This window comes from Eleginops maclovinus, chromosome 20 (genome assembly GCF_036324505.1).
Source record: "Eleginops maclovinus isolate JMC-PN-2008 ecotype Puerto Natales chromosome 20, JC_Emac_rtc_rv5, whole genome shotgun sequence".
Lineage (NCBI taxonomy): Eukaryota > Metazoa > Chordata > Actinopteri > Perciformes > Eleginopidae > Eleginops > Eleginops maclovinus.
Window position 1 is genome coordinate 13590108 of NC_086368.1, and position 19919 is coordinate 13610026.

General features: G+C 39.0%; 2 protein-coding genes across 3 annotated transcripts; both read right to left on the reverse strand.

The window, feature by feature from the left end:
- Window positions 1–90: 90 nt before the first annotated feature.
- On the reverse strand, window positions 91–5826 carry mmp19 (matrix metallopeptidase 19). The gene is made up of 9 exons (XM_063911086.1): window positions 5538–5826; window positions 4987–5072; window positions 4716–4846; window positions 3946–4158; window positions 3108–3353; window positions 2637–2762; window positions 2060–2224; window positions 1307–1434; window positions 91–1221 (listed from the first exon to the last, which is right to left on the reverse strand). The coding sequence occupies exons 1-9, from the start codon at window positions 5631–5633 to the stop codon at window positions 991–993; spliced, it is 1422 nt and encodes a 473-aa protein (XP_063767156.1). The 5' UTR covers window positions 5634–5826; the 3' UTR covers window positions 91–990.
- Window positions 5827–9232: 3406 nt separating this feature from the next.
- On the reverse strand, window positions 9233–19919 carry suox (sulfite oxidase). 2 transcript variants are annotated; one of them, XM_063912001.1, is made up of 5 exons: window positions 19700–19919; window positions 17375–17445; window positions 16923–17094; window positions 12498–12770; window positions 9233–11317 (listed from the first exon to the last, which is right to left on the reverse strand). In XM_063912001.1, exons 2-5 carry the CDS (start codon window positions 17431–17433, stop codon window positions 10094–10096), a joined length of 1728 nt encoding a protein of 575 aa, XP_063768071.1. In that variant the 5' UTR covers window positions 17434–17445; window positions 19700–19919; the 3' UTR covers window positions 9233–10093. The 2 variants fall into 2 exon arrangements, with proteins under 2 accessions (XP_063768071.1, XP_063768072.1); XM_063912002.1 differs by lacking the exon at window positions 19700–19919 and adding an exon at window positions 17976–17996.

Sequence of the window (19919 nt, forward strand, 5' to 3'; positions counted from 1 at the left end):
CATCAAAATGAACGATAAATATTTTTCTATTGTTTTTCGGGAATGTTGAGCCAATTTTCTGGTGAAAGGGAACTGCAATTGAAAGGGTAATTATGAGAGTAGACTGTCTTGTTTTATTGTAAAAAAAAAAATACATTGTGGCTTTTAAAAAATCAGAACACAAATGTTTGTCACGTTATTCCTCACAAGTGAGTGTGACTCATAAGATACTGGAGGTGTTTTTATGGAGCGGTGAATAACTTTTTTAAATGTACATGAATGGTTACACTAATGTCTGAAAAGAGAGCGCACGCTCCCATCTTCATATTACATTTTACTGAAAAATATTAACACACATAATTCAACACACATGTTGGAAAAAATGCAGAAGGCCTCCTTTGATTTCGCCCTGAGATCATACAAAAGATTACATAATATTGGCAGTCACAAAAACACATTTGTGCTCATGAAGTCAGCCTCACAAAAATCAACGCAGGGCTGAGGAGAAGCCTGGTTTAAATCAGGTCCAGTAAAAATAAAATCAATCCCCAAGTTCATTATAGTTTTTTTAAAGTATCCCTTTACCCACAAAACGACAATTTGTATCAGATACTCAACTACACTGTGTTACCTTGAAAAAAACCTCATCCAAAAACATGGCCATGTTAACAGCAGCATTAACATCTGCTTCACAAACACGTGGCATTATTGAAAATACATGTGAGGCAATCCGGCAAATAAATGAGACTTGCATTATATATATACACTTTTCTGAGAGATTGTAAATGGATCTGATAGTTTTGCACATTGAATTCATGAAGAATTGTGAGTGTGAGAAAAGGCATGAGAGAAAAACGTTTTCTTGAAGAATTGGAGGTAACACGTTGAGTATTTGAGATACCAATAATGATTTAGGTGGGAATTGATTCTTCACATGGTAGATGATAATTCATCATCAAACATTGGCTGTGTGGAACCTCTTGATACATGCTGCCCCCTGATGGTCGCCCCCTAGCACCGCATCCAGCGCTCCTTCTTGCTCAGTGGGTATCCCTTGTCGACCCCCAGGTGCTCATTCACCCTCCAATAGTCGTCTCCCTTAAAGAAGAAGATCTTGCCGTTGGTCCAGGTGAGAGCTGCATCTGGAGCTGACGGCACTCCGGAGAAGAGCATGGAGAGCGGTTTTGGGTAGAGACTCAAGCCAGTGTACTTCAGCTCATCCCACTGCCAGTGCTCTGAACCCTACACAGGCAAACAAACTGAGGATTAATGCAAGGAAAATAATATATTAGGATGCACTTAGATGTTTAAAGTCTGCTTATGATACCTTGATAAAGACTATCTTCTTGTTCTTCTCCAGGTACAGGGCTGCGTTGATGTTAGGAGGGATCCGTTTCACCTGTTTGGGGTAGCCGTCGTCCAGCATGAACATTGTATACCTCCACACTTTATCACCTGTGACCAGGAGCAGGATAATCATTCACACAGTTAGATTCTGGACTCACAACTGGAGAACAGAAGAAGAACACACAACCAGGGCTGGATAAGTACATCTATTCACACTGTATGTGGGTAAAATCTTGAGGTGCTTGTACTTTACTTGTGTATTTAAATGTTATGCTCCTTTATTTCTTATCCTCCACTACAATTTAGTGCTAAGTGTTGAACTTTTATACTTGACAAAATGTATTTTTAAAGCTGTAGTTTATAGCTACGATGCAGAATTCTTATTAATAAAAAATATGACAAAATAAATACATTAGAATGTATAAATGAAACTACCATGCATTATGACAAGTAACTATAGTGGGGTTTCGTTTACAAGATGCAAGATTAAGAGACACAAACACCAATAGTTAGAATCCAATAACAATACGTTTGTCTGAAATATGCCATTCTGTAGAAGAAATAGTAAGTAAATGTGATGATGATGAATATTTTTGTACTCAGTAATATTCAGAATTCAGATATTTTATAGTATTTCTAAGTTGTGGTATTACTTCCTTTAATTAAGTGTAACATCTGGGTTTTTCTTCCCCCATTGACGCTGACACACGACAGAAGCAATGGATAGCTGTACCTTTGAAAAAGTATGTCTTGTTGGTTCTCTGAGAGTGCACAGCAGCGTTCAGGTTTCCAGGCAGGGCCTTCCACAACCTGTTAATCTGTATCGGTTTGTTGTATCCCAGATCAGTGATCGTCCAGACGTAATCACCACTGAAGGCAAAGGTTTTCCTCCATGGACCTGTTCAAACATTCAGAGAGGTACTAAAGTCTTTGTCACACATTTTGTAAACCTACTGTTGTACAAAAAACGTATTTGTATGATGATACAGCAACGAAACGTACATGATCACCTTGACTTCACTTATACAAAAGATAGAAAAATATTGAGTTAAACATATCCCTATTTTATTTAGTTTTTAAACTGCTCCTCCAGGAAAAAACAACATTTTTTTCTTTTTACCCAAGTACCTGTCGTCTTATATTTCTTTAAAATCGTACATTATGGAATTCTCCATACCTTCACTGTAGCTCATGAATGTGTCTGTCTATTCCCTGTTAATGCAGTGTGTTGTGATCTAAGATAAAGTCAGGCTATAATGCACACATGTGATGCGTTTCCTGTGTTTACTCTAAATGAATCTATAACTTACCCAATATGATGGTGTCCAGTGGGGCAGTGCAGGGGTCAGGGCTGATCTCAGTGTCATGGCTGCTCTCTGAAGGAAGCAGACTGTTGGGGAGTGTTGGACTGGCCAAAGTGCTGGTGACGCGTTTTCCTATATAACAGAGACAATTTGGGATTGTGTTCTCCTTATTTTGACATTTGAAAAAAAAAACACATATCACATATGATGCTTTTTGTCTTAAAGGCCAGAAATGTGCAGTTTAAATAGTTTCAACAGATTTTTGCATGAACCTGCGTTAATCAGATATTTAGTATGTCAAAGAGTTCATGAGTCATGCAATCATTATCATGTTGAGGTAATCCATGAAGTGATGTTTTTTATGTCTTATTTTGCTCGGTATTTTTCTTTTTTTTCACAACCTGTTTATACACTACTGATTTATGCAGGTCCACAAATACTGACACAAACAGTAGTAGGCTTTCTTGATGCACCCACCATATAACAGCTGGATGCCTTGCACATCATCTGTATGAAGCCTGAAGTTGGCACGGTAACCGGAGTAGACTGGAGCCATCAGGGCGCTTCTGAACTGAGAGTGGCCCAGGCCGAGGGCGTGACCGATCTCATGAGCAGCCACAATACGCAGATTAGTGCCATAATACGATCTCTCAGTCCAGAACTCATCCTCATCAAAATGGACAATACCAGACTGTGGTAACTCAGCATGGGCTAGTACATGACCTGCAGGTGATACAATAACAATTTAAAGGAGAATTGCACACAATATCACTTTAATTATCTAAACAAAACATTGTTCACCTTGCAAGAACTCATAAACTGAGAAAATGACAAAATTGATGAATTGAAGAAAAAGGGGGTTGTGTCTAACAACAACAAAACAAATTCAACAAAGTGTTGTTTACTCATTTTCAGTAAAACAGGAAGGTCTGTGTGGATCTTGACGAATGTGTCTGCAAAAGCTGAGAAGTGTTATGCTTCAATGTTTCAAATAGTTTGTTTTCAGAGTTGAATTATATTGTACGAGCAGTCTGAGAGTTTGGTCACAGATATTTGATATAGTTTTGCTTGGTAAATGGGTCCCCAATGACTTAGAAACATCAAGAATTTTCTCAGTGTATTTGATCCTCTGTTTAGGAGGCAATGGAAGGACGGGATGAGTTATCGTTAATAAAACAAATGATCATGCTGTGAATGAAGTGTTCCTTTACAGGGATAGTTCGGCTTGAAGAAGAACATCAAAGGTAACATTCAGTGTTTCAGGGGACAGCAAGCCCATAGTAGCTATGTTTCTAAATTGAGATAAAAAACTAACCTCGGCCATCAAACGGGAAGGGGCAGAATCCATCTTTCTTATGGAAGGAGATCTTGATGTCTGCTCTGCCATAGTTGATCTCTCTGAAGCTCAAAGCAGTGACATCACTCCAGTACTTAAAGGCAGAGCGGATGGCAATCTTAACCTCGGCTTTCTTCATGTCAGGTGTGTAGTTGTAGATACGGTATGTCATACTCCTTTTTCTCCAATGACCTGCAAGAGATGAATACTATATTTCTAAGTGACCACATTAAAACTAGCTATACCTACTAGAAGTAAACATTTTCTACATTAGTCACTGAGAGTACAAATGAAAAAAGAGAAGAAGAGAGAGAGAGAATAGTTTCAGTTATTTAATATCTTCACATAGCTAGGGTCATCTAAGGGTTGAAAATACTTTGAGTGCACTTTAAATCTGGAGGTCAATACTTCCTCTTAGTTGAGTCTAAACAAGTGTTTTTTTTTAATTTCCCAGTATGTTTATACTAAGGAGGGAGAGCTGAATTTAGGTGTCTAAGTACTTCCCTAAAGCTTTAAAAGTGTCTTAAAGCCTGAAAATTGAAGTCTAACAGATGCTGGTCCTTTCCAATTTGCCAACATTCCTCTGAGTTTAAAAGTTAAATCTACAAACTCTTGTTCACGCTGCAGGGCATGAGCATAGAGAAAGAAATCTGTGCAGTTTGTCAACAAATCTATAAAGCAAAAATCTAAATGAACTTCTTGTAGACAGTTTAATTAAAGAGAGAATCAAGATTTCTTTCTTGACTCACCCATCACTCTGTATTTGTGTTGTTTCTTGTTGAAGGGGTCTTCCATGCCACAGCGAGGCTGACGCATCACCACCAGAGTGGCTTCATCCAACTCTCCAGTAGGCGGCAGATCATTCACTCTCTGAAAAACACTGGAGACAAGAAAGGATCAAACATCTGCACGCATCCTGCTCCAGACCTCCACTGTATGTGGGAGGATCGTTCATACATATCTAACTGATTTAAAGTACTCGCATGTGTTTCCTCATGAAAGGGCAACAGTTTATTTTACCTTAGAGCTTCAATGACCTCTTCCAGGTGTTGGGGGTCCTGTGGATCAGCGGGGTCATTCAGGTAACCAAACTTCATCAAATAGGCCTGGTAATTCAGAGGCAGACAAAAAAGCTGTCAAACACTTATTAAGGATATCAACGTTTGTAAAACATTTGTAAAACTAGGTTGTTTTACTGCTGACAGAAGAAAATTGTTATGAAGTGGACGCACTTTATAGTTGCATTAAGAATGCCAAACTTTAAGTCACATACACCAGAACTGCAGGAAAAAGGAAGGTCCTATTTTATCTTCAGGATTATATATAATGCTGTAACCGTAACACCATGCTTCCCTTTTGTTATATATGCTTTGTTTGCTTTTATTCACATGCCTATCTTGAATGTGATATTTACATGTTTGTGTTTGTTTTACATACAGTAAAATAAAGTACATTTTCAATAAATAGCTAAACACATGAGCCTGGCATGTAGAATATTAAACAGTTTGTATACCCACTGTTGAGAAAAGAAATAAGATTGTGAATATATGTTTGAAAAGTTACAACCTTACCTTTGCTTCATCTAATTCTGTCCATTGCACCACTGCACAAACAGCTCCACTGAGGTTGAGCAGCAACAGCAGCAGCAGCAGTCTTGTGTAGTCCATATTCAAGTTTTCATCAAAAGTTTCTGTTCCCAATCACTCTGTGCTGATGCTGAGAGCCTGAAACGCTCAGCAGATTCTCACAGCAACAACAGACTGTGTTTGTTCTCTCAGCGCTGCAGCAGTTTTAAACTCAGCCCGGCAGGCATGTGAGTCAGCCCTGTGGCTTTGATGATCCATCTCTGAAGAATGACGATTACTCCAGCGGCCAGTTCGCCTCCTGCCAACAAGTCTGCTGTTAAACTGTACAGCTGTTCAGATGTGGAGCTGTACAAATGATCCCACACTCACTTTATAGGTTCAAGCTACCGTTACACTCTCTTAAGAAGTCTTTCACCATGAAAGAAACTATCACTATAACAACTTTAATATTACTCCTCGTTGGTCATTAGGTTTGTTGTTGATTCCCTGGTGTCAATACAGAACTCAATGTCCTACAGGTATGTATCAAATGCAGTTCAATTATGGGCCTAAACCACAAAAGGTGCCTTATGAATTCCTGTTGTCCCCACATCTATCTCATCCAGGAAAAATATTTATGTTTACTACTCAAACACAAATTGAGCCATCATTGGACCCATCCACACTGACAGGTGACAAAGGACAGATCAACAACATGTTATCCCTTTGTGTAAAACAAATGGGATTTAAAGACATATATATGCCTTACACCACTTTGTTTAATATTATCAAATTTAAGTAAAAAATGTAAAGTCGATCCCAAGGCAACCAACAGAGAGTTCTTATTATTATAATTGTTATTATTTAAGGTAATTTACTTGGTTTTACAGTCCACACATTTACAAATTCAGTCTTGTCCCTGTCAAGTGGCCAGAAAACACGACAAATATTACGTTTATGCCAGATGTGTTTAGCAGCTTATAAAAATAAAAATAAAATCCCAGTTTGGGATTAATAAAGTATTTCGGATTCTGATTGTGTGATATTTCTACCACCTAGATTTAAGTAAAATTCTTAAGTATTAGAGTTCAATATAGTTAAGGTTATCAAAACAATTAGAAATGCAACCTTATGATTGTTTTTATTGTATATATGATGGCACATAATCAGAAACTTGAGCCAAAGAAGCAAACATGTGTGAGCCTTAAACACAAGTATTATTCATCCTTGTAGTAATAAAGGCAGAAAAAGGAAAACAAAGCGTTGTTGGAGAAACCTCCGTCAGCAGGAACTTTTTTTTTTACTATTTCTGATTTGGCTTACTTCATTCCTGATTGTTGCATTGTCAGGTTTTTAATACATTTATATCAGTTTGTAGTTGTGTAGATTTTATAAAGATATCATTTTAAACCCAAAGCAACATTAAAGTCTACAGAATTCAAAATTCTAAAGTTGTGGATGATGGAAGCGTGTCTCACACTGTGAACACTTGAAACTGTATTGGGACATTTGTACGTTATATTTACAAAATGTGGATAGGACGACAGAAGGCAGTATGTGTGGTTCTTCTGGTGAATACATGTTACAGCAGCATTAGCATCATGTTACAGCAGGGCAGCTGGTATCGAGACGAGAGTGAAGGATGGTACATCCTCAAACTTTATCCTGAGGCAACATACCAACAATATATTTTATCTTGAATCAAATTCAAGATAAAATGTATAGAAGATAAAGAACTCAAATTCTGTCTATAATACAGGAAACCAACTCCTAATGTTTGAGGCCCTTTGGAATTCATGTAAGAAATCGCATTAAACTAAGAGTCAATCATAGAAACAATAAGTTTGGCTATTTACTGTATATTTCTTTGATCATCTTTCCAGTCTACATGCTGCACATTCCTCACTGTATCACGACGTACCACACAGAGAGATGAAGCCAAAGTGCCTTGGTTTGCATTTACCACCAATGTGACACAATCCTCTTTATTTGCTGAAGTAGAGAGAAATAAAACCAAGAGCCATCTGTTTCCTTTCTATTATATTGTGTCATTGTTGTGAAAGTATTGCAAGTAGACAACGAAGAAATAAAGGAACAAAAAGGAGGAACAAGAGAAATGTGGGAGTACAGTAAAGGCAATTTTTGATGCAAACAATATCTGAAACTCCACTCTCTATGTTCGAGTGAACAACGGGTAAACAGAGAATGATATCACTTGGTCGAAAAGATTCACTTTATTCTTCAAATCTTTAATGTCTCATCTTCTACTAAAGTTAGCGGATATGTCTTTATTTATATTTTGCAGACATTGCTTCCCCTCCCTTTCCGTCATTTCTCCTAAAACTTAGTGAGTAGTGCATGGTTGCCCCCCATTGCACATACTCATAGCAACGTGAGAAGTCTGAAACCAACAAAATAACTAAATCTCTCAGTATGAGTTGACTGTCCGATCACATAAATGTTTTTTTCTTTTCGATGCAATTCTGCTTACTGGATTTTTCGGCATTGTGACTCAGAGACAGATCACACTGACCAGTTTAAAATAAACAGGATTTCCAAACATCTTCCCCGCTGGGTCACAAGCTACAGGATGCTTATAAACAAATGAGTCTCGCAGTATTCATCATGCATGGAAAGTTCTGGTATATATCTGGTTTGATTATATGAAGTCGGAGAAAACATAATGCAGGAGAGCATCCTTTATCTGCTTAATCCATGGCCAAAAAATCACTTGAATATAGGATAGTTTATTGTGGTTTCGACTTCTCAGAATACAAGGGATTAGACTACACATGTTATCTTTTTTTATGCATCCTTTCAAACTCCAAATCATATGTCCTGACAGGACAGTTCATCTTTTCAAATGAACGTGTCCTCCATTCCTCCCTCCTGTTCACTTTCCTACCAGCTGCAATATCTTTTTTCAGAGGTCTGTCTGACTCACTTCATATCCTGTTTCCTCTCTTAACACTTTAAGGAATCACTTTGTAAATCAAGACTTAAAAAGAGACTGCAGAGATGTCCGCAAAAAATAACTGCCTCCTGATGTTGAGCAAAGCAAACTTCCGCTTTAAAATAAAGTATCACCAACATGTGAAAGTCATGATTTACCCAAAGCTTTAGAACGCTAACCTTAGGTGACCCAGACTTCAGAACAAACCAACAAAGAACACACTGGTAAAGATGAAACCTTATCAGTCCCACAACTCAAGCAGTTTTCTAGTTTGTGAGCAAAACTACAAGGGGATCTGATACTATAAATAACATTTAGTAATGCAATGTTCCTTATTACATTAACCCTTGAAGAAGAAAAATCTGATTAAACACATTTTATTAAAAACAGTGGTTTAACTGCCAGTAAGGATCTCCAGTAACAATTATTTTCACCAAAAATAAATATTTATTCTATTTCCTGATATATCCTTTCTTTTTTAGAAGTAAAACAGGAAAAAATAAACACTATTTTCTGCTATTTTTGTATTAATAGATACTTTAATGACTGATTTTGAAAATAGATGGGGATTGTTTTCTTTGGATCAACCATTTGTTGCAGCTCTAAAATGTAGTTGAATTTATTTTTAACTAATGTCTTAAACTTAAAATAAGAGAACTGTCCTTTGTTTCCATTTGCTGTTATAATAATTAGTGCTGTACGACATTTTACCTTTTTGCACTCAGCAACAACGGACTCAAGAGAAGTATGTCAGTGTAAAATTAGAGCTCTTTATTTATCATCTTCAACAATAATGTACATTTTACACAAAACACAGTGTAGTCTAAACTGTGGTCAAGATGTGCCCTTCTTCTGCAGTGTGGAGCAGTGTCGTAGTATAAACACAGCTGCACCTGAGCTGCAGCTCCACAGTGAGGCGTGGTGCTTCATACAGACTGAGAAACGGAGGAGAGCAGCTCCCCTGACTGAACGGTGGATGATCTACGGCACCGACCTCTGCTTCCTTTAAGCTATACTCAAACTTTTCCCATAAAAAAAGTTATTAAATAGTTTGTTCACAAGGTCACAATGCCACAGCTACGGATAAAACATGCTCCCAAATGATTTTCGTGTCAGTTCTAGTCTTAAGTAAAGTGAAAATGCTGTAACTGTAATATAAAGCATTTAAATAATGACTTTATAATACACTTAAAATGTGTTTACATTTCAATTAGATATCATAAAATTATTTTAAATAACGTTTTAAATGATGATGCTTGTTAACCACACAATTAATTCAACCCTTGCAATATACCAATAACAAAAATACATAGAAAAATGTTTACTTTTCTAAAAGATCAGAAAATTAACATGTTCCCCTTAAGACCAAAGTGTAAGTGGATCAACAATCGATAAAACTGGACATGTTTTGGTAAATTTAAGCCTTTAGCTTTGTTCCAGGTTAACACAAATCTCAAGAGCAACACAATTGCATAAATACTTCAAAGCTTTGCATCTATGAAACTGTACTTTCCTCCGTCACTTTCTGTGCTGAGTATAAGTGACGGATTTAAATAACAGTTTCAAGTGTAAACCATTTGGATTCTGAAAACGGATGAAAGCACTGAGTCTATTCCTCGTTATTATCTTCTCTGATCACTACCTTCACTCTGTGCCAGGCGTTACTCAGCACGCCCCTCAGGTTCCAGATGGGAGGAACAGTGTCTGGCTGCATGTTGTAACTGTTGTCAACCGCCTTGCAAACTATCTCCAGCTCCTGAGCCTCTGCAGGAAGAGGAGCCGTCACCTCCCACAGCTTCCAGGCCCAGGCTCGTCCCGGTGGGGGTGATGGTTCAGGTGCTTGTCCCTTCTCGCTGCTCCTCAGCTGGGCCACCTGCCACGTCTTCCCACCATCCAGAGAAACATCGACACGCACCACCTCTCTGCCCCCGCCACTCCAGGCGTAGCCCTTCACGGTCACCTCTTCTGAACTGCGATCCACCACAGCCCCGTCTGTCGGCACGGTGATGGCCGACTGGATGGGTAGCTCTTGAATGGCTGGAGCGGACTTGAAATCCACCGTGTCCCAGTCCGTCCCGGGGGAGAAGCCCTTGTAGTCGTTCTGCTGCCAGTGGCTGGTGCTTTCTTCTGCACTCACTATGATTTTCCCCAGCCACTTCACATTGCGTGCGCCCACTGTGCCTGGCACCACAGCACGCACTGGGTAGCCGTGGTCGGCGGGAATATCCTGGCCGTTCATTTCATAAGCCAGCAGCACGTCGCCTTCCTCATTAACGGCCTTGTTTAGAGGGATGGAAGCCCCATATGTCGTCCCGCTCACATCTTTATCCAGTCCTTCAAACTGAACATGGAAAGCCCTCTGAGCCACATCGGGCGAGTAACCAGCGGCCAGCAGCACATCCCTTAGCCTCGCCCCGCCCCATGTAGCATTACTGATTGCAGCAATGCCCCAGTTCAGCCCTTTCACCTGCTTCACCTTATTCATCTCAGAGCGGCGGTTACCGGCACACTGCAACGTGGCTGTGATTGTGTGTTTGGGGAATCGAGTCTTCAACTCCTCCAAAGAAAGCGTCAGGACTCCTCCAGGTAGCCCCTCTACGTGCAGTTGATATGAAGCAGCATCCACCTGAGGGACAGGCAGGTGGTTCCTTTTGAAGAAAATAGCAGAGGGGGTGATGAAGCTGTCAGAGAGGAGCTCAGGAGGAGGCTCTGCGTTGAAGGGCTTCAGATTGTTGATGTGCAGGGCGGGATGGCGCTCAGGGTCAGTAGAGTAAGGGTCTGATGTCTTGATAGCCTTCTGCTTCTTCACATCTTCTGCACTCAGCTCCCCAACCTTATGTCGAACACAGAGGAAAGTTTGATTTGACCACAAAGGACTGATGCTATGAATATACTATCACATATTTTCAGCAGAAAAAGGTCCAAGACACTCTTATGGCGAACAGTTGAAAAGTCTTTGATCAAACGTTTTTTTTGTGCAAAGATTTGATGAAACATATATAATGTTTGTACACTTAGAGCTTTGTTAAAACCCCATGTGTATGAGCACAGGCAAGCCTTGTTCAGGGTGCTTGTTTATACATTTTATCATTAAATATCCTGATCCAATCTTATTAAAGGCTTTTAAAAGTGTATCCAGATGAGTGCCTTGGATTTTCCATCTTTAAAGAGAGCTGTGTTTGTTTAGGAAACTGCACAACAAAAACATGAGCAGAGTGTTTTTTATTCTAATGACAGCTTGAAGAGTGCCAGTATTTAGCCTACAGCAGCTCCTCAGTATATAGTATGCAGTAGACCTTTTCATGTGTCTTCTGCAACAGACAAAAATAAAGGAAAATTTCATTTCAGGATGAATTCAACATCCCCTGCTTAGCAGCTGCCGTATATTGGCATTTATCTCGTTTTTTATTTCTCAAAGAAACAGCAAAAATGTTTAATGAATTAGTTTAGTAGATATATGCTTAAGGAGATGTTATTGTAAGGTGTATTGTGGCTTAAAAACAATTGAGTATCCGGTCCCTGTGTCAATAAACGGTGATGGATGGAAGTGATAGACTGTACAAAAATAGTATAGTTTATACCATTTTTTTTTCTCTGGCTCATAAATTTGGAATTTTATGTTACATTGTTAAAATCTGTATGCAGGGACGGTTAACAGTTGACGTATTGAGTATATTTTAGCTGCAAGTGTCAGACTAACCAACATTGGCTACAGTGTTTGCTGCTGGTGGCTTTGAGATGAACGCCCTGTCTGATGAAACTTGTTCCACCCAGTGAAATTCCATCCTGCCTATAGTTCACTGGTTTTATAGTTAATATTCTGCGGTTCTTTTGATGTATAGTCATTACTCTTTTTCAATCTTACTCATGGTTTTAGAGGATAGCTGTGTCCTTTTTTTAACAATTTGGTTTGAACAGTTTTTCGCAAAATAGAAAGTGTTTAAAGGTTTTTATATTTAACTAAATGAGTGTAATTTAGGTTATTTATCAACACAAACCAAGAGGAGGCCCACCTTATACTCTGAGAGCATTTCCAGCACATGTTCCTGGTTGTGTACAGCGTACAGCGCCCAGAAAGGTTCAAGAGCTCCCCCTGCTGCCAGCAAGATTTTATCCCCTCCAGGGTGCATGGCCACAAACTCAGTGATGTCGTAGACGCCTCCTTTGTATGTGACCCAGACACCATCTTCCAGGGAGCGGTGAGTCGTGACCTCCTCCTGACTGATGATAGGAAAGGCTGAGGTCTTCTCTATGGTCTGCACTGTGATGGAGTCTTGCTGCTCAGCCTGCACAGGAGAGGAAAGAGGAGAAATTAATTGTGTGATCCTTTAAAAAATTGAAACAGAAGACATCTTGCTTAGTACAACTGTGATTGAGAGGTCATTTGAATTGGTTTGCAATTACTGTGTTACTTTAAATATTTGTCCATTTTTATGCCTCTGGTTTTATAGCGGCAACAGCAGGGTTTGTTCTCATGTTTGCACATGGCGATGGAACTGTGCTAGGTGTGTTTAACCTGCCGCTATGATTATCTTTTACGGCTATCCCTGTTATCTGAACCGCCTCTTGGAGGATTTACAGACTGAAAGCAATGTTACATTATACTGAAACCTTAGCAGAACAATATAATAAACTCTAGGTAGATACAAGGGAGCTAATTTAGTATATGGTATGATAAATCGAACTAAAATAAATATGGATTAAGTCTTATATTAAGTAAAAAACACAATCCTATTTAGAAAAATATTATAGGAAAACACCAAAACTAATATCGTTTTGAGTATGTGGGTGACATACTCCAGTCAGAAGAGGAGCGCAGAGATTCAGCAGATTGTTTGCTCTGAACACGTGGCTCTCAACTGCCTGTACTGAACATACTGTCCATTTTATTGACAATTTTAACTTTTTCTGGGACCGCAGACATCTTTTTAAGGCATATGGACTTTGTAAGTCAGTAGTAAAATTGTTTATTTCTAACACATTCAACTGCCTGCATCATCAATCTGCTCCCTATGCCAAGGACACGCAACAAGAGGAATCAAAACAGGAGAAAGACACAACACAGTGCATAGAAAACCTTGAAGACCAATCACTCCACCTGCCTGAGGACAGTCGTGATTATGGGAGACCTATGAGACAAAAGGAGGGGTCTCGACTGCCACCCATCCCGCTTATCAATGCCTTTGAGGATACTCTCCCTTCAACACCCAAAAGGCCATCCAGCTTTCTGAGCCCAGACTCCGCCAACCAGTAGCTCAGGGACTGCATACGCTCCTGCCTGAAGGTGGTTCAGGAGATTCGCAAGCAGACCCCCGTCCCTATACTACAATCACCGAAGCAGACACGTGCACCAGCTCTAACTGATATGTGCTGGGTCCAGGCTCAAGGGAGTATGGCACTCTCAAATCTATCCAGAACATGCCGGGACCCTGCCTGCCAATAGCTTTGCCGATATCTGTGTTGATAGGTTATAGATTAAGAACGGTGAATCAGCTTAGAAACAGAAAGCGCTCAACTGTTAGTGTGAATTAATCAAATTTAGCTGCGATTCCACGTCAGTCACAGCTTGTCACACACAATCAGACGGATAGTGTATTCAACAAGCTGAAACAAGCTGTATTAAATGTCAGATCATTAGCAGGACAGACATTTTTAATCAATGATTTTATCACCAAGCACAATCTGGATTTTATGTTTTTAACTGAAACTTGGATAGACCAAAATAACAACGCAGCTGTTCTTATCGAATCAAATTTCTGTTCACAAAAATGTTCAAAAAGAAATGACCTCAAAAAAGGTATTTATCTGAAAACACAAGGGAAATGTTTGTTCAGAATTTTTCTCCCTCACTAGCTCTCGCTAACATCTCAGTAAATGAGCTAGTCGATCATTTTAATTCAAAAATGAAAAATGTCATAGATGCCATTGCTCCCACTAAGGTAAAGGAGTATGTGGCAAGAACATATCTCCATGGAGAAAAGCCATGAGCGTGAGAACAGAAAAAAAGAGAGTCTAGAAAAGCTGAACGCAGGTGGAGAAAACCAAATCTCCAGGTTCACTTTGAAATCTATAAAGAAAGACTTGGCTTTTATCATTTGGAATTAAAAATGGGCGCAACAGTCTTTCTTCTCTGACATCATTGCCAAAAACACAAACAACTCATGTGCCTTGTTTGCTACCATTGAGAGACTAACAAACCCCCCAGTGTCAGTAGCCTCTGAATTTCAATCCACTAGGGCCTGCAATGAATTCCTTCTTCACTGACACAATTCAGAAAATCAGACAGGCATTCTGTGTTTCTGTGTCAGGTACAGCAAATGTGTTGTCCTTGTGTCCACTTAAAATCAATTCAAACACCTTGACACAATTCCATCAGATTAATGATAAAGACCTAGAGGACATTATTCAACATCTGAAGTCCTCCTCCTGCTGCTCATAGCATGTCCTCAGAGCTACTTCATATAGTAAACTGGTCTCTTCACTCAGGTGTATTTCCACAGGCCCTGAAAACTGTAGTAATTAAACCGCTCTTAAAAAGGAATAATCTAGACGCTTCAGTAATGAATAATTACAGGCCCATATCAAACCTCCCATTTCGAGGTAAAATCATTGAAAAAGTAGTTTTCAAACAACTAAGTAATTTCTTGGATGCAACTGTTTTGATGTGTTCCAGTCAGGCTTTTGACCACACCACAGCACTGAGACTGCTCTTGTTAAGGTCTTCAATTACATCCACTTAAACACAGACAGTGGCAGAATCTCAGTGTTAGTATTATTAGATCTCAGCGCTGCATTTAACACTGTTGACCACAACATATTACTAGACTGACTAGAACACTGGTTGGGACTTTCGTTCAAAACAACAGCTAACGCCACAAACCTAGGTGTAGTCATGGACTCTGACCTGAATTTCAACAGTCACATTAAAACAATCACTAAGTCCGCCTACTATCACCTGAAGGACATATCTAGGATTAAAGGACTAATGTCACAGCAGGATCTAGAAAAACTTGTCCATGCTTTTATCTTCAGTAGACTGGACTACTGTAACGGTGTCTTTACAGGTCTCACTAAGAAATCCATTAGAAAGCTGCAGCTGATTCAGAATGCTGCTGCTCGAGTCCTCACTAACACCAAGAGAGTGGATCACATCACTCCAGTTCTGAAGTCTTTACACTGGCTTCCTGTCTGTCAAAGAATTGATTTCGAAGTTCTGCTGCTGGTTTATAAATCATTGAATGGTTTAGGCCCAAAATACATTTCTGATCTCCTGCTACATTATGAACCATCCAGAACTCTCAGGTCTTCTGGAACGGGTCAACTTTCTGTCCCCAGAATTAGAACTAAACAAGGAGAAGCAGCGTTCAGTTACTATGCTCCAAATATCTGGAACTAACTCCCAGAACCCTGCAGGTTCGCTGCAACTCTTACTACTTTTAAATCCAGGCTGAAAACATTTCTTTTTGCCGCTGCTTTTAAGTGAACTGTTCTGATCTAACATTGCACTGTAACTTTTATTCTGCACTGTAACTTTTATTCGTGTATTTTATACCTGTTGTGTTTATTTTATTATCTTTGCTCTTAAATGACTGTTTTTAAATGCCTTTTTATAATGTGTTTATGCTGCACTATTTCTTAATGCTCTTAATGTCTTTCATGTTTGTGAAGCACTTGGAATTGCCTTGTGTTGAAAGGTGCTCTATAAATAAACTTGCCTTGCCTATGTATCTCTATTGTTTATTGAACTCATTGTTGTTCGCTTTGGATAAAAAGCATGAGCTAATTAAAAGGTAATTTACTTTAATGTAATCCCTGTTGACACACGTGACAGTAAATGTTTGGTGTTAAGAGTTTATTCATAACAAAAATGTTAAATAAAGATTCTGCATTTGAAGTCTGCAGTGTAAGTAACCATGTCATTGTCCTATTTTGAGTTCCCCAGGTCGAACCCTAATTTTTCATCTAAAAAGAGGTTAAGCAACCTGCTTAGCACAATGCATAACAAGGGTTTCTCATTTAGAAATGGAAAGCAAAACGCATATGCATATACAAATGAGACAATACTGATTATATGTAAAAAGAGAAAACACATGATTCATTAAAGTAAAGCATGTGGCAAAGAAGTGCAGCCAGTGCAAAGCAGCAGTGGCATGATTCATATCCAGATGTTTGATGAATCTTCACCTGGTTAATATATATTTAAAAAACCTAAAAAGTATGTTATTAATCAGGTCTCAATTTATTCAGTCTAGAGTCTAGACGATGTGAGAAATAACATCTAGTGCTCACATTGCTCAAAATCAAAGTCATGTCCATTCTCATGTTGTTGTTATTTTAACAACAGTCCTACAAGAAAAGATGTTTGATAGACATAACTTCGCCTTGGGACAGCTAAAGCACGTTAAACATTATATTTGCAGATATTTTCTCCTCCTTACCTTGTGGTGGTGGAGGCCATAAGCCAGTACAGCCCCACTACCAGCCAGCAGTCCTGCCAGGCCATGTCTCCATCTGGGACCGTAGGAGCGCTGGTACGATCCCCGATCCTCACTGCTGCTGCTGCTCCAGAGACGAACTGCACACGACACTACAGCAGGGGTCACTTTATGCCTGTGAAATTAAACAAATGGAAATGTGAATTTTATGCAGATCAAACCAACCTCATTATTTCTTGTGTTCAACTGAATGTTCAAGGTTAACAACTATTGTTTAAAATACAAGATAAAAAAGAGAATGAATATCTATTATTTTGCTCAAACACAGCTTGAGTTTGCTGTTTTAGTTTCCTTTATTTAACTGATACATTTAACCAGGTGAAGAACAAACAAAACCAGCACTGCACTGTCAGTGCAGAACCAGTGAATGCCAACAGTATAATAATGCAGTTTACCTTTGTGTGTTGAGGGGTCCAAATCTAGTTAGGCTGTGGCAGCATCTGAGGAGCAGCATTGCACTGGTATACTGGGAAGAAATTAAGTTGAGAAAAAGGTTAATTTACAGTGAAATAAACAGAGCTCATCTAGAATTTGTTTTATCTTTTAACCCCTTCGGATCCTGACCCCAACTAAAAATTCACAACAAAAATATTTACCGTCATCTGGGTGCCGGTTAATGCTTGTTTTACCACCAAGATTACGGTACATTGTGTAGCTATAACAGCAGCCTAATATGTTTAAAACTATAAGAGCTGCAACAATTACACAAATAATCTAATTGGGCAACAAATTAATAAACCACTATGAGAAACCTGGACAATAACTGTTAGTGCGAGCCCTAACAACAATAGACTTTACTGATGTGTTTTAAACATTAGGTCAGAGAAGTTTCAGATGTAAAACAGTCGTACTCGTTACACGCTCTGTCACTGCTGTGTTAGGACACAGTGGACGACATATAGAATAGCTGGTAAAAACAAAAATGCTACTGTGTCTAATATATTTTTACGTGAAGGCTTAGTACATTCTGATATACAGTTTTTATTTTCAGCACACCTCACCAAACCTTCTCTGTCTTTACAGCCAACGTGTGTTCGTGGAATATGACGAAATGAACCTCTACGCCTTAAAACTCCTACTGAACTGACCAACCAGCTCAGGGGGCGTGAACAGAGAGAGGGCTGGGCTTCAGTTTAATTTTTCTCTGACCTCAGAGATGTTGGAGGATGTGTAACTCCCTTCTATGACCAAGGTTTGTCAGGCAAACAATCAAGAAACCTAAGCCGTATTACCACTAAGGGTACCCTGTGCTCTTCTGTTGGTAATACTTTGACATTTTGACAATAAAAGAAGAAAGTTATGACCCCAGTATGACACAAGGAAGTGACAAAACATCATTAAGCTTTGGAAAACATCTCTGGGTAGGGCTGCTTTACAAGAAAAAGATCTGTAAATGACTAACTGGAAGGTCAAAGGAAACAAATTACAAAAGCATTGTCCTGCAGTGGCTCAGTCAGTAGGGGCTTGGACTGGGAATCGTAGGGTCGTAGGGTCGCCGGTTCACGTCCCCAAACAGACTTGAAATATGGAAAGTGGACTGCTACTTGGAGAGGTCCCAGTTCACCTCCTTGGCACTGCCATTTATTTTATTAGGCTATTATTTTTATTTGTTTTTTGTTTTACTCTTTTATTTGCCCTAATGTGTGTTTGTTTGTTTGTTTGCCTAATTTGTTTTCTGTCTGTCCTTACAACATGGAAAGTGGCCTTGGGTCCCTTGAAAGGCGCTATATAAATTGAATCTATTATTATTATTATTATGCCGTGAATTGTAACACCAATGTAACAACTGAACACATAATCAACTGTATAAAGTGGTGGAAAGAGTACTCAGATCCTTAAGTAAGTAATAGCACTAAATACCACAGTCTAAACACACTCCATTACAAGCAAAAGTCCTTTACTTGCTGAAAATGTAACTTAAAGGTCTCCTATTGTGCTATATTTGAACATATATTGTAGGGCAATATCTATACAAAACTTTTGCTCACACACACACACGTACGTATATAAACACGTGTATTGTTATAAAAGTGAATGTGTGAAAGTTAAAAGTGTGTCATATAAATATAGTGCCGTAAAAGTACAACATTTCCCTCTGAAATTAAGAAGTAGACGTACAAAGTAGCAGAAATACTCAAGTAAAGTTAAAGTACCCCCAAATTATACTTCAGTACTTTACTTGAGTAAATTTACTAAGTTACTTTCCACCACTGCTCATTACAAAAACAACAAGGTATGAGAAAATCTCTGGTAAACACGTGATTTAAAGTGAAACCTTTGATCTTTGTATCGTCTTAGTTTTACAGATCAGTCGATTCATAAACTGATCGATAAACTGTCAAAGTATTAGTGTCAGTTGACTAAGCATTTATTGGGTGTAGGACAGGACAGCCCTACATATTACAACATTTCACATAAACATTTCCTCCAATGTCATACTTTGTGGTAGCTTCACCACACCAAAGGCTGTGCCGAGGTAAGCACTTTAGAAAACATCTTCAGAGTACGAAACACAATGCATAATAACACATTTTAACGTTAGCTAGAAACCTGTATCCTGACACAGGTCACCATCACCATCCTCATGGCTAATTTAGCTAACACTAAGTTAGCACTGATAGCATGTCCGCATTCAGCCCCTCACTCAGATGAGTTCATAAGCAGAAGAAACGTGTAAGATAGTTTCTAAGTGCTCATATTAAACCACAAACGTTACTCACTTCTCTTTAATCAGTCGCCTGCTTGAAGTCGGCTGATCTCCACGATTCACAACCGAGATTACGAAACAAAATGCGTTGAACGATTGCACAATCACTGACCGAGCTGCGTTCAAGACAACCGATGTTAGTCAAATTTGAACCATACACTGCATCAGGTAGTGACCCAACGCCTCTCTGCAGAACAAGCGAGTCAAATGCATATCAGCTGCATCAAATCATT

Excerpts from the sequence above, each read along its gene's own strand:
- mmp19 (XM_063911086.1), bottom strand. The coding sequence starts at position 5,633 with ATGGACTACACAAGACTGCTGCTGCTGCTGTTGCTGCTCAACCTCAGT. Across the intron at positions 5,073-5,537 it reads CAGAATTAGATGAAGCAAAG|GCCTATTTGATGAAGTTTGG; the intron begins GTAAGGTTGTAA and ends CTGAATTACCAG. Across the intron at positions 4,159-4,715 it reads ACACAAATACAGAGTGATGG|GTCATTGGAGAAAAAGGAGT; the intron begins GTGAGTCAAGAA and ends CATCTCTTGCAG.
- suox (XM_063912001.1), bottom strand. The coding sequence starts at position 17,433 with ATGCTGCTCCTCAGATGCTGCCACAGCCTAACTAGATTTGGACCCCTC. Across the intron at positions 17,095-17,374 it reads GGACCCCTCAACACACAAAG|GCATAAAGTGACCCCTGCTG; the intron begins GTAAACTGCATT and ends TTAATTTCACAG. Across the intron at positions 11,318-12,497 it reads AAATGCTCTCAGAGTATAAG|GTTGGGGAGCTGAGTGCAGA; the intron begins GTGGGCCTCCTC and ends GTTCGACATAAG.